This window comes from Mesoplodon densirostris, chromosome 6, assembly GCF_025265405.1.
Source record: "Mesoplodon densirostris isolate mMesDen1 chromosome 6, mMesDen1 primary haplotype, whole genome shotgun sequence".
Lineage (NCBI taxonomy): Eukaryota > Metazoa > Chordata > Mammalia > Artiodactyla > Ziphiidae > Mesoplodon > Mesoplodon densirostris.
The window spans coordinates 117,545,807-117,560,446 of record NC_082666.1 but is presented as its reverse complement, the minus strand read 5'-3'; the positions used below and the strand labels follow the sequence as shown (position 1 = coordinate 117,560,446).

Below are 14,640 nucleotides of genomic sequence, written 5' to 3'. Positions count from 1 at the left end.
AGGGAAGCAAAGCCCTGCTCTTCGTTAGTATCCACCTCCCCAGACACCCAAGCTAACACTTTGGTGCATCCTTGTCTCCTTTATCACCTCTCCCTCCCAAATGAATAAGCCTGTTTTACCCTCCTCAGCCACTTGCTCAAAGCCAGCTCCTCATCACATCTCAGTTGGAACAAGGCACCAGCCTCCTGCCTGATCTGCACGTTGCCTCCTTCCTCCAAGGTGCCGCCAGAAGAAGCTTCCTATGCCCAGAGCTGGTGTTTCTCCCCTGCCAAAAAGCACTGGTGTTTCTCCCTAGCCCACAAGGCCAAGTACATGCTTTATCTGGATATACAGGGCCCTTGGCTATTTGGTCTCAACCCTCCCCACCTCTTCTCATCTCCCAAATACTCCTCTTCTAGTAACAGGGACTTTCTTCTATTTCTGCTCCATCCACACTCTCTTTTCTGACACCTCTGTGTTCTTCACACATGCTTCTTCCCCACAAGTATTAGCCAGTTGACAAAGCCCCTGTGGCCACCTGAACTCACTCTACTGTGATTACATAACATTTTGTGGATGGAACACTTACTTTTCACCACGTTATAACTATTTGGGTCCCCCCCACGCCCACACACACATTTCTTCCACTAGAAAGTGAGCCCCTTGGAAGTAGGTCTTCTTCATCTCTGAATCCTCAAAACCTCGTGTCCTCATGTGGAGCTCAGCCCCTAGCAGACCATCAAAAGAAATGCTCACTGGGTATAGGAGGACAAGTCATGCTGGCTGGGAATCAGCCCCCCATCTCTGGAATCCATGCCTGTTTTGCTTTTCTAGTGGGAGCTCCGTTTGGAAGCGTGACATACGTATTTTGGGGGAAGACTGTACCCTTCCTCATCTTGGCCTTCCTGGCACTACTGGATGGAGGTAAGTCACCATCAGAGGCCACCAGGCAGGCGAGAGCCCAGGTCAGGCTGGGAGTGCATTATGCTGTGGTGTCCGTGTTGACATATTTGGGTGGATCGAGGACTGCCCCATCGTGAGAGAGAGGGAGGAAGCCCAGGGAATTAGATCTGCAAGGGGTAAGGTGCTGACAACGTGGCTGTTATTGGATCCTCCAACTAATAAGTAGACACACTGAACTATTTCTCACTCCCTCTTCCTTTCTTAGCACTCCAGCTTTGCATCCTGCAGCCTTCCAAAGTCTCTCCTGAGGTAAGTGGATACCAAACTCCATTGCCAAGAGAGTGATAGAATGGATAGGTGCAGTGACACAGGCCTGCCTAGACCATCCCTGTCAAACCATCAGAAGAAAGGGGAGTGGAGTTGGAGAAAGCATGAACTGTACTGGATTCCCAATAGGGTCACGTTTAGGATAGCCTGAGGGATGGGGAAGGAGTCTGGCTTGTTGTTGGACCAAGATGGAGGAAGGGCCTTATAAAGAATCAAGGAAACCTTACTGAGTTATATATAATAACTCAGAACCAGGATGACAATGACATTGGGACCTGAGTATTTATAGTTATAATATCTCAGAGCTAAAGAAGACCTTGGAGGCCATCCAAACAACCTCTCCCCCCCAAAGCAGACTGTCATTCTGTAGCAGTTAAATATCAGAGGTGGTGTCTGTCTGACTCTAAGACAGAGATGGCTCTGGGAAATCTATACCAAGTCATGAAGAAAGATAAGAGAGTACAGACAGTATGGGAATGTTTGATCTAAGGACCTTGATTTTAGCCAAGTCAGAAGGTAGTGTTGGTATCCTAGGGGTGCACTACTTGTGATTGGTGTCTGAAGTGGGGGGCAATCTTGTGGGGTCTGTGCTAGCTCCAAGTAATTAGTGTCAGAATTGAATTAAACTTTAGGGACACCCAGCTGGTTCACAGAGAATTGGAGAATTGCCTGGTGTGAAAAAGGCCCACCCATTTGGTATCAGAAGTGTTGTAAGTAGAAGAGTGATTTTCCTTTAGTACCTTTTTGAATAATTTTGATTTTTAGATGGTAATGTTCTATGTATTCAAAAAAGTATTTTTTTTCTGGCTAGCATACCAGTACTATATTTTATTCATTCTTCTATATTTGGGCATTTAAGTAGTTTCCAGTATTTTGCAGCTACAAATAGTGCTGCAATGAATAAACTTGTGTATAAGCATTGTTATAGAGTTGGAGGTCATCTTTAGAGTAAATTTCTAAAAGTGAAATTGTCAGGAATTCCCTGGCTATCCAGTGGTTAGGACTCCACACTTTCACTGCCGAGGGCCCGGGTTCAATCCGTGGTCAGAGAACTAAGATCCCACAAGTCACGTGGTGCAGCCAAAAACAAAAACAAAGAAAAGTGAAATGGTTGGCTCAAAGGGTTTATTGGACTTTTTTATGTACATTTTATGAGTTAGATCTGTCTATTTACTTGAATTATATATGGGAGAAGGCATGATCTTTTTAGTTTTAGTATCTCTGAATATTGCAATCCACCCTGTGTGGATGCAGAGAGGGTTATCATATCAAAACTATTAAATCTATTACAAGCTAGAATGTGGTAAACACCAGAGATAAGGACACAGTACTCAGGAAATTTGAAAGAGAGAGAAGATCCAGCTCTTGAGTCAGGGAACACTGGATAAGAAGGAGCCATTTAAGCTTGACCTTGACGAATGGGTGAGGTTTGAACCTATGCAAAGGAGAAGGAAGGGAGTTTAGGAAAAGATAACCATGACAACTGAGGGCCTGCTTGTATGCATGGAAGGAAGGTAGATGCTAAGTTTATCTGGAATGAAGTTTTTTGAGGGGTGCGGGATGTTATAATTGGACATTTAGGCTGGCATTTTAATCTAGATGTTCAGGCTCCTTCGGCCACACCAGTCCAGTATGGCTCCACACGGTCAGAACAAAGCATTCAGAAGGCTTGAGCAGCTTTCTGAGTTGTTACCTCTAGGCTCACCTTTGGGGTTCAGCGCTCTGTCTGTGGTCCCTCGTGGGTGAATATTGGTGCTGGTAAGATCTAGTGGAGAGGCCCGAGGCCAGGAACACCTGTTGTCCAACGTTGGCCTTGCTGACAATCCACTCTGATCTGGTTGATGGTCATTCAAAGGCAGGAATCATGTCTGGAATATGTTGTCTTACTCTTTGTGACTGCCTTGCACACGGGGGCTGTGCGGCCACCAGCTCACTCTGTGACACTGGGCAAGTCGCCTCCTCTTCTATGACGTGGGTGTCTGGTCTCTCCAGTAAGGGAGCTGACGTAGATGGTCTCTGAGGTCTGCCTGCATGCTCTCAGATTCTGTGAAAACAGGAGAGATGAATACACTGTACAAATGGAAGTTTTTTGTTGTCCATGTTCTCAGAGTGCCAAGGGGACTCCCCTCCTCACACTTGTCAGAGACCCTTTTATCCTGGTGGCTGCAGGTAAGCTGACATTTCCTCCCTTTGGGCTGGGAGAGTCTGAGTTTCAGGGCAGCCTCGGGGGCTCACTGAACCATCTCCCCAGGCTCCCTCTGCTTTGCCAACATGGGGGTGGCCATGCTCGAGCCCACACTGCCCATCTGGATGATGCAGACCATGTGTGCCCCTGAGTGGCAGCTAGGTAAGTGACCTTGGTCCCCAACTCGGGCTTGGGCAGAGATGCGTGCCATGGGCCCTTTCTCAGGTAATCGGCAAGCATCATCAGGGCCAGGTCTTCAGAGTCACAGAAGGACAGTGTGCTTCCTTCACAGAATTACCTTCCCTGCCCACACCTGTGAATCAAGCCTGATTTAGTGGGCAGTCCCTTCAAGAAGCAGGCCGAGGACCAGTTCTCTCAGGGTTACTTGAGAGGCTGCCTCCTGGGCTTGAAGTCCTAAAAATTTCTGTCATAACTCTCAACTTAAAAAAAAAAAAAAAGAAGAAGAAGAAGAAAAAAAGAAGCAGGCTGAGAAGCACAGAGTTGGGGGGCGTTGATGGGTGATGGAGGGGCAACATACCTAGCTGGGTGGCTGAATAACTTCTAGTCCAAAGACCTGGGGTTTTGGGCTTCCCTGGTGGCGCAGTGGTTGGGAGTCCGCCTGCCGATACAGGGGATACGGGTTCGTGACCCGGTCCGGGAAGATCCCACATGCTGCAGAGCAGCTGGGCCCGTGAGCCATGGCCGCTGAGCCTGCGCGTCCAGAGCCTGTGCTCCGCAGCGGGAGGGGCCACAGCGGTGAGAGGCCTGCGTACCGCAAAAAAAAAAAAAAAAAAAAAAAAAGACCTTGGGTTTTTATTTCTGCTCCATTGATTTGCTGTGCACACTTGTGAAAATCACAACTTTCTGAGCACCACTTTTCTCATCTCTAAAATGGACATCAGAATACTATCTAGTTCAGAGGGTAAATCTGAGAAACAAATGACATAATCTGTGGCAAAGCTTTGCACCCGTAGAACATTAACAAGGCACCACCGTCACCATCACTGATACGTTCTTCTTTCCCACTCCCTGTCCCCCAGGTTACCCTTTTGCTATCTTTTTACCTCTAAAAAGGTGCTAATGGAGTATATTGTTCTGTGAGGGAGGCCTCTGGCCTCCTTTGCTCCATGGAGAGATGTCCTCATGACTCATCTGAGCTCAGAGAGCAGGCTCTGGACCTTTCCAGGAAGCCTGAGGAATGGGGACAGAGAAGGTTACGTGCAAATGGCTCAGCCACTGCAGGGAGGAGAGGCTTAAGTGGCCCGAGGGGAAACTGACAAGAACCTGATACAGCTTAATATACAATGAAAAGCACTAAATCTAATTTTTTAGGGGACCAGGCTAAGCAAGGCTCCCAGCTGCACTCGTAGCCCTAAATTGAATTTTTTCTGGGCTGCAGCTGCCCCTGACCATGACAGTTGATTGAGTTAGTTGGTGCTCGGTGCAAATAAACATCCCCTGCCTCGAGGCTCTTGGAGTGGAGGGCCAACCGACCTTGGCTCAGAACGGCCTCTCTCCAGCCCTTCTTCACCCCACAGGAATAGTAAAAGCAAACCAGCCATCAGCCAGTAACTGGAGAATTGCTGACTTTGGGTTTCATCGTAAACATCCTGACAGTTTCTATTAGGCAGCACTGTTTCCTGTCAGGGTACAGAGAAGCAGAGAGAGGCTGGTGAGACGCGAGGAAGCTCACAGGCCTGATGCCACCCAGTGCCTTGCGCAGGCAAGTCTACAGTAGAAAGCCCTCAGGGGGGTAAGTGAGAGACTGAGAAGGCCTTGTCCTCCACCATCCCTTACAACTTTGCTCAGTGCCCTCTGCATCTGTAAGTCTAACTTCAAATGTTCTCACCTGGAGAGTGTGTTAAAATTCAGATTGCAAGGCCCCATCCAGCAATTCAGCAGAAACAAGTCTACATTCCTGGTGAGTTTCCCAGGGATGCTGATATGGTGTCAGCGACCACACTGAAAAATATTGCTTTCAATGCAGACCCGTCTCCAGGTTGTTTGCGGGAACAATTTGTAGTGTGTGACTGAACATCCTCCAAGTGGCCCGTTGTGTGCCCGCTACTCTCACCCAGTGGAGGAAAGAGCTCAGGCTTTGGAGACAAGCCCACCTGGGTTGAAATCCTGACCCAGCCACTTACTGGTTGTGTCCTTGGATAAGTTACTTAACGTCTTCAAACTCCACTTTTTTCATTTGTAAAAATGGAGGCACGGGCTTCCCTGGTGGCGCCGTGGTTGAGAGTCCGCCTGCCGATGCAGGGGACACGGGTTCGTGCCCCGGTCCGGGAAAATCCCACATGCCGCGGAGTGGCTGGGCCCGTGAGCCATGGCCACTGAGCCTGCGCGTCTGGAGCCTGGTCTAGAGGCCACAACAGTGAGAGGCCCGCGTACCGCAAAAAAAAAAAAAAAAAAAAAAAATCAAAAAAAAAAAATGGAGGCACTTTTCTGGTTGTTTTCAGGGTTAAATAGATCTTTATATTCTAAAGGCATTAGCACAGTGCCTGGAATAGAGGATATAGTCAGGAAATAAAAATCATTACTGTTTTCATCATTGTTTTTGTTGAAATCACTTTGACAGTCACAGCTCTGTGTAATTCCCCACCCCTTGAAGATATGCTGTGAAATATATATGTGTCTGTAGACATATAGTCTGGAACACCTCTTTTGCACAAAATGCTACTGAATTGCAAGCTATACTCAGATCCTAAAGAACAAGCCACACTGACTGAGGAAAATCTCATTCAGGAAATCCCACACCACTTAAAATAATGTCAAGGAGATGTATCTAGGAGGCCTGTGGGCTTCGTACAGGTGCCCATTTCCAGATACCAGGTAGACAATTGAGTAGCTGTACTATTACATTTTTTTAAAGTAATTAAACAGAAACACATGGTTACAGTTTGAAACAGATTGCCACCTGTACAGAGAGACTAGACAAACACACTAAGGTGTGTTTCACCTCCAGCCCACAGAAGAGAATATTAAAAGCAAACAAGACCTCAGCCAGTAACTGGTGAATTGTTGACTTTGGGTTTAATTGTAATCATCATGACAGTTTCTATTAGGCAGCACTGTTTCCACTCCATACAGAGAGGCAGAGAGAGGCTGGTGAGACCCAAGGAAACTCACACCACTCATTCCATGCAGTTCTTTATGCCAGAGCCATCTGTGCTGCCACACTGCTGGTGGGGTGGTGGAAACACCTGGAGTTGGAGGGAGAAGGTCTGGGTTCAAGTCTTGGCCCTGTTACTCCCTGGTTATGATGATAATAGTTAAGGCCGATGCTCAGAGAGCACTTATTCTGTGCCAGGCACCTTGCAAAATGGTTGCTTTGCATTATCTCAATTAAGGCTTATAACCAGCCTATCTGGTAGCAATTATTATTATTCCCATATTTGAGAGATTTCTTAATCTGACCCAGTTTCCCATTGCCCTCCCAAATCCTGGGTCTTGTGGAAGTCCCTGCCATCAGCAAGTGTCCCTATGCCCTCAGCCTCTTTTCTCTGAACACTTGTTTCATCTTCTTGCCCTGAGACCTGAATGTTTTCTGAGAACACCATTTTCCCACAGCCTTCTTGATGGAAGTTCATGTTCCTTTAGGCTTTGCTTTCTTTCGCTGCTTCTGAATCATTTCTTCTTCATTCTCCTTCAAAGGCCCTGACTCCCTTGAAAATCATGTCGTTAGATTATACCACCCCACCCTTCTTTATTGCAGTTATCTACTGACCCCTGAGTTATCTCTTCTTATTCATTAAATCCACCAACACCTGGCGCATGTTCATTTCACCTTTATTGCTGTCACCACTTTTGGTGTCTTCCATATCCAGGTGGATAACCTTGCCAACATCTTGGCCTATTCCTTAGTCTACTCTCTTGGAATGATCTTCTCCTCTCCACCTTAACCAATCAAACCTTTATATAATATTGACCTTGACCTCACCATTAATCGTAGCTTCTCTGAAATTTCACTTCCAAGCAGTGCAGTTATCACCTTACATATTCCCTGCTCAGGTATTCTAATACCCTATATTAACACATTTTGGCTACACTGGGATCACCAGTCCATTCAATTCTTTCTCTGTTTCCCTCACTACTCATGTCCTCTCTTCTTTCTTTACTCAGCTTGGAGTCCATCATGATGAATCCATGTCCATCATTAATGGCACTCCTTTGAAAGCATTGTTAATTTCTTTGCCCCACCCGCTCCCTCTGGGGTTGTCACATGGGAAGCCTTCACTCTGGTTAAGCCTATCTGGTTGCCGACTCCTTGCATGCACCTGAGCAGTGAAATGGGGCTGTAGGAAAACACACACTAGGTAGGCTGTTGGGCTCACCTTATATTTATGGCCACAAATCTAAAGTGGGTTTTCATGCTGTTCAACAGTCTTTCTCTAAGTCCCTAGTTATGTCCTTCCTACTTTCCAAAAGGACTGGTTTAGAGTTCTCCATTCAAACCTCCTACACACCCTCATCCCTTCACCTTCATCATCCTCAACTCCGAGTCATTGAGAAAATAGAAGCAACAAGAAGGGACCTTGCATGTTCTCAGCACTACATATACTTACTTCCCTGTACCTGTGCCTACATCCACTGCCTTCTCTTTATGGTTGGAACATCCCAGCTCCTTCAGAGGTCAAACTTCTTTTTTCTTTTCTTTTCTTCTTCTTTTTCCTTCTGGATTCCATCTCCTCCTACTTCGTTGGCTACTCTTTACCACCTTTGCTATCTCCTCCTCGTTTGTTAACTTTTCAAGGTAGGAGTCCCAGAAGGCTCAGTCCATAGATATCTCTTCTTCTATCTCTGATCTTTCATGGGTGATTCCCATGGCTTTAAGAACGAATTGGTAAACCAATTAGCCGCACCCTTATGTCTGTGCATAGGATCTCTCTTCGGAACTCTAGACTTGTCCACTCAATGGGCCTTCCTATTTGCATTAAGTGTTTTTGTTTGTTTGTTTGTTTTTCTTGCTAAAAACCTTCTGTTTTGGTTATTCAGTTCTCAGCTTAAATGTTACCTCCTCAAAGAAGCCTTCCCCGATCCCCTAAATCTAAGTTAGCCCTTATTCCTTGTCCCTCTTCCATACTGCCACATTAGACTTTCTTCACAGAACTTATCACTTGTCAAAATTATCTTTTTCATTTATTTGTTTACTTGTTTATTGTCTATCTCCCTCCCTTGGAATGTAAGCTCCCTGGAAGCCAGGATTTTCTCTATTTTATTCACCCTTCTAATCCTGGTCCCTAGAATACCTGGTACATAATAAAAGCTCATTAAAAATGCTACATAAATGAATAAATGAAAGAATAAATCAATGATGCTGAGAGAGGATAAATTCCCCATGGTCACAGAGCTAAAACGTGGTCAAGCCACAGTTTGAACTCAACAGCAAAGCCCATGTTCCAGGGTACCTGACTCTACTGTCACAAAAAACTATGTGATAAGGGCTTCAGTTTACAAAATCCTTTTACATACATTTATCTAATTTGCCCCTTAATGTAATTTGGTATGATAGAATCATAGCTTTGTTTTTCCTAGATGTGGAAGCCAAAGCTCAGAAAGGTTTAGTAACTTATCCAGAATCACTGTCAGAGGGAATTCCATGGTGGTCTAGTGGTTAGGACTCTGTGCTTCCACTGCAGGGGGCATGGGTTCAATCCCTGGTCAGGGAACTAAGATCCTGCAAGACTTGAGGTGTGGCCAAAAAAAAAGAAAATTCACTGTCAGAGCAATAGAAGGACAGGTAAATAGCAAGGCAGGAATTTTACTTCCTAGGAGGTATGTAAGTCATTCTCTAAAGCTCATGCTCTTATGCTGATAATCACAGGTATTTTATACATGAGAATGGCTCATCAAAGCCATTCATCAGGAAGTCCAAGAGGGGAGCTAAAAGCACATTAAATGTGTTGAAGCTAAACGCAGCCCTGCTCTTGAGGAAAGCAGAGTGTGGAGCCCTATGTCATCTGCTCTGGGTTTGCACAAGGATCTCCAACCCACAAAACAAAGTGGTTTGGGATCCTTGAACACAAAACAAGGTGTTTTAGAGGAGCTGGGTACATTCTAAGGTAAGGGCCTGTGTCTTTCTACAGGTCTAGCTTTCTTGCCTGCCAGTGTGTCCTACCTCATTGGCACCAACCTCTTTGGTGTGTTGGCCAACAAGATGGGTCGGTATGTAGCCTGGGGGTCTGGGAAAAGTCAGGTGGGAGAGTCTTCTGAGGTGTTCCCTGCACCTGGGATGATGAATAATAGCTTCTCTGAGGTTGAAACTTTAGAACAAGTACACACAGATAAAAACTGCCCACTGGGAGGATGGGGATGGGTAGATGGTAAGGGCAATATAGAGAAAGGATGGTCCTGAGCTGGCTGCTATAGAAGAGGCAGTGAATATATGAGAGACAACCTTTAGTATCCAGATGTTTGTTGTCCAGTTGAAGAGATAAAGTAATTCCACAGAGAACAGGTATGAAGAAAGCAGTACCTTTGGGCAGTGGTTGTCAAACTATATTCCATGGACCCCCAGGGAGCTCTACAGGTGTGCCTCAGAGGCCACCAAGTGGAAAGGGTTGGGGGCTAAGAGGTATGAGTCTGGTTTCTGTTCCTCCACTACAGTGAGAACACCTTTAATTTTACCATTGGAGTTCAGCACAAAGATTTTTAAAATAAGTTTAAAAACCATTGCCATAGGAAATCAGAGAAGGAAAGAAGTTTGGGATGTTTTGTGGTTTTTGAGATGGACCCTGAAGACCAGATAAAATATGAATAGGTGAGAGGTAGGCTGAATCGGGAAATAGCAGAAGTTAAGTTTGAGGATTATCCCCAAGGGGCAAGTACCTTCTGAGTCAGCTGCTTCCTCTTCTAAGGGAAGGAAGACTATGTCCCATTGCTCCTCATCTGCTTCTACTGGAAAGAGGTGTGGAGTCAGGGAAGAGATGAGGGGCCAGGAAGGTACAGGACAAGGGCTCACCTGGGCATAAACTGGTCATGTAGAGATGTGTTTACCTTCTCATATCCTAAGGGATTCCTGGAAGTAGGGGTGGTGGGACTGGCCAGTGTGTTGGTGATGGGGTGGCAGGTGGAAGGGCTCTCTCCCCTTTGCACTGTTTAATGATGGCTGTTTTCTTCCAGGTGGCTGTGCTCCCTGATTGGGATGGTGGTAGTAGGTACCAGCTTGCTTTGTGTAAGTATAATAAGGTCTTGTTGGGAGAGAGAGAGAGAGAAAGAGAAACCCAGACATTTAAGGACCACTTTCCTTTGAAATGAGCAGAGGGTTGACTTGGCAAGGATTGTCAGAAAGACTCTTTCTGTGTAGGTAGGAATTTAGCACTGGAGGGAGATGCCACCAGTCATCCCATTGAAAGGAGGTGGGGAAGGAGAGGGAGAGGGCAGTGGGGCAGCTGGAGACAGAGGTCTGAGGCTTTATGGATGGGCACATGAAGCAATACACGTGGTATCTATTTCTGGGGTCTGTAAGCTGGTGCATTTTATGCCTTCATTTACTCATCTCACCCTGACAGGACTCCATAAGCCACCAGGGGAACCGTTATCTGTGCTCCCATCTCTAGCACCAGAATGTTTGGTAGAAGAAGAAAGAAAGAAGGGCTCTTCCATTTCCAGGAGTCCCCTTCAAGCTCTCTAAGCCTTCGTTTTCTCCTCTCCACCATAAGGATCAGAAGCACGCTTGCCTCGTAGGCTTGAAGGAGAATAAGATGGCTGTAAAGCACTGAATACAGTGCTCAGGAAAGGCTGGAGGTCCTCATCGGGAGCACAAGCTCCATGTTCAGTCCCAGCTTTGTCACTTGCTCCTCATGTGACTTTGAGCTCGTTCCATCACCTCCCTTTACTCAGTATCCTCATCTGTGTAAAGAGGATTCTGGTAGCACCTCACAGGGTTACCCACACCAACTGCAGCCGTGTCTGGCATGTAGTGAGCCCACAGTGAATTTTAACCAGTACTAGTGATAAAATAGAAACAGCCCTTGAGGATTCACCCCTACAATTGTTTATAGCCACTAACATCTAAATGGTATGTGAAACCTCTAAGGGGTGAGTGTGCTGGTATAGCAGGTTTGGGTGACAGATGCCCAGGGAGGGAGGTAAGGAACCAGCAAAAGAGGAAAAGAAGGCTTCCATGGGGGATGGATGCGGGGGGGGGGGCAAGAGAATGAGTTTCACAAGCTTGCTGAAGCGGCAATGCAAACCACGCCACCTGCCCTGCTAGCCCATAGGTAACTGGTTGTTGGCATTTCTTTTATGTCTTCTTGCTCCACGGGCTCCCAATTAGGGTTTAAGTAAAACCTCTGGGTGATGTTGCAGATAGAAAAGAGAGGAAACTCCACTCAGTGAAGAGTGAGGGTGGAAGTATGTGTCTGGGTGGAGGGGATAGAGGAAGGTGAGGAAGAGTCCATGTAGCAGAAAAGGGCCATTGTTGCGGTTTCCTAGAGTCAAATCCGAGGTTCACACTTGATCTTACCACTTATGTTCTGTAATTCTCGATAGAACCTTCAACCCAAATGGCACCAATCTAGTTTTCCTATCTTTAAATGGAAGTAAAGGTTCTTTTTCATCAGGAGGTATAAGAATACACAGAGATAATGTCTGTGGCACGTAGCGCCTGGTCAAGGATGCATTTTGTAGGAAAACTCTCTGTTTTTGTGCTGCTCCCACCTGACCCAGCTGGACTCCTGAAGAACTCTTCCTCCTTTCCTGCTGCAGATTCCTCTGGCTCGTAATATTTTTGGTCTCATTGGCCCCAATGCAGGGCTTGGCTTTTCCATAGGTAAGAAGTGCCCTTAAAGGAAACAAGAAGCCCCTGAACGTTGGCTTTGGGTCGGATCAGAGGGGGTATGTGGAAAGGCAGAAGAAGCAGGAGAGCGGCTGGCAGGGGTATGGAGAGATGGTCTCATACCTCCTGGTGGGAATGGGTGTCAGTTCTGAGGGGAGGACGCACAGCAGGCAAAGGCAGTGGACTAAAGGGGGGAGGAGGAGGGAGGATGCCACACACAGGCAGGGGGACTGTGGGTAGAGCTGACCGCGGTGTCCTGCTTGCTCTGACTACAGGCATGGTGGATTCCTCTGTGATGCCCATCATGGGACACCTGGTGGACCTGCGCCATGCCCCGGTGTACGGGAGTATCTATGCCATCGCTGACGTGGCTTTTTGCATGGGCTTTGCTATAGGTATGTTGGTGGAGAGATGGGGGAACACCAGGACCTGGTACCCCACTCTCCTTTTATCTACCATTTACCAGGTAGAAGAGGCTGATTCTCCTAGGGTTCTGGAGATATTTGACCCTGGGACGTCTCCTGGGTCACCTGCTGCCCCTAGCATGGTGTCCTCCGTGTGATCAAGACTCAATAAATACTTTGAATAAATTTGAATAAATAAATAAATTTATTTTTTTGAATAAATAAATAAATTTGCTTTATTCCTCGCAGGCCCATCCACTGGGGGTGCCATTGTGCGAGCCATTGGCTTCCCCCGGCTCATGGTCATCATCGGGGTCGTCAACATCATCTACGCTCCTCTCTGCTACTACCTGAGGAGCCCCCCAGCCAAGGAGGAGAAGCTTGTAAGGGGCTCTGACGACTGCTGAAAAAATAATCATCTTCTGTTTCTTTCCATGTCTCTCATCCCTTTTTATCCCGTGCTCTTACTTCCTCCCTCTTTGATAGGCTCTCTGCTCTGCCATGTTTTCCAATGCCCCTTTCGTCTCCCTCTTTCCCTTGTGCCTTTCCTTATTTTCCCTCCTCTACACAACCACTTTCTCTCTAACACTGGTCAGTTAGGAAGGGTCCTAAGTACAGAAGGAAAATGGGATGCTTGTAAAGTGTTGGGGTCAGGGATCATCCAAGGCATCCTATATTTGCTGTAGTTACTGGCAAAGTGTGAATTACCAAAGCATGCCCACAAAATGGACATAATTCCACTGGGCACATTCATTCATTCACTCACATCGGTCATTGTCCTTACCAGGTCATTTCTTAAAGCACAAACACCCCAGGGAAGAGAACCACAGCATATGATTTTAGTTAATAAGATACTTTCCTCTTACCGCAGCACGAGCACCCTGAGGGTCTGGGTGGGTTAGGGATGGATGTGGAGGCTGCTTAAAGGAGCAAAAGACGACGTGAAAGTCTGGTGGGAGGTGGTGCCCATTTCAGCTGGCTCCCTGCTCGAGCCTGTACGACGGCTGAAAGGATTCAATTAAAAGCATATCAGATGATTGTCTTGACTAGGGTGACTACACCTTGGTCCCTTGGGTGGTCTATGCACATACATGAAGCAGAGCAAGGGTCCTTTGCTGGTTTCTTGAGTCTTTTCTGTGCACAGCACTAGACTTGGATGAGCTAGTTGGGGAAGGGGATGGGGAAGCTGGTGAAGGATGTGCAGTGATTTCTCTTCCTGCCTCTTGCTGCAGGCAGTTCTGCACCAGGACTGCCCCATGGAGACCCGGAGGCACGCAGCCGAGAAGCACATGAGGGAATTTCCTCTGGGGGAGGACAGCGATGAGGAGCCTGGCTGTGAGGAGTAGCAACAGAAACTGGTCCCTGGACCTTGTCACGTGAGGCTCAGACTTCAGTGACTGCCTCGTTCCCTGGACGCAGATCTCCACAGGCTCTTCCTCACTTCTCTCTCCCCTGGTGTCTCCTTTCCTCCCCTCCCATGCATGCTGTTCCCAGGTTCTCTCCTCACCTGTGTCACCTATAGCTCTTCCTCTAAGCTTTTTTTTTTTTTTTTTTTTTTTTTGTGGTACGCGGGCCTCTCACTGTTGTGGCCTCTCTCATTGCGGAGCACAGGCTCCGGACGCACAGACTCAGCGGCCATGGCTCACAGGCCTAACCGCTCCGCGGCACGTGGGATCTTCCCAGACCAGGGCTCGAACCCGTGTCCCTTGCATTGGCAGGCGGACTCTCAACCACTGCGCCACCAGGGAAGCCCTCCCTCTAAGCTTTGATGCCTCAGCTAGCCCACCTTCTGTGGGAGGACAGAGCGATGCTCCCTCCTCGGTTTCTGTAAGGCGGTGTGGGTTCTGCGAGGGGTGACTCATCTCACGGAGGCGGCAGTGAGCCATGTTCCCTGAAACCAGTGGGGTGGCTGCCAAGACTCATTTCATCTGTTATCTGATTTTCTCTGGTACCTTCCCAACAGACTATAAGAGTGTTGTCTTCTGTTCCTCGACATGGTCCTCCCTCACTTTTCCCAGATGAGTTGAGGAAGCGTCCTCAACCTTGTATTGCTGCCACAT

At 47.2% G+C, this 14,640-nt stretch overlaps 1 protein-coding gene across 1 annotated transcript in view; it reads left to right on the top strand.

The window, feature by feature from the left end:
* SLC18A1 (solute carrier family 18 member A1) overlaps positions 1–13,926 on the top strand; it is a 39,733-nt gene extending 25,807 nt beyond the window's left edge. Inside the window, exons 8-17 of the mRNA XM_060102496.1 lie at positions 814–903; positions 1,148–1,191; positions 3,318–3,378; positions 3,461–3,556; positions 9,484–9,562; positions 10,520–10,571; positions 12,107–12,170; positions 12,452–12,571; positions 12,830–12,963; positions 13,813–13,926. Of these exons, the coding sequence (XP_059958479.1) occupies positions 814–903; positions 1,148–1,191; positions 3,318–3,378; positions 3,461–3,556; positions 9,484–9,562; positions 10,520–10,571; positions 12,107–12,170; positions 12,452–12,571; positions 12,830–12,963; positions 13,813–13,926 (854 nt within the window). The remainder of the gene's footprint in view (positions 1–813; positions 904–1,147; positions 1,192–3,317; positions 3,379–3,460; positions 3,557–9,483; positions 9,563–10,519; positions 10,572–12,106; positions 12,171–12,451; positions 12,572–12,829; positions 12,964–13,812) is intronic.
* Positions 13,927–14,640: the final 714 nt, after the last annotated feature.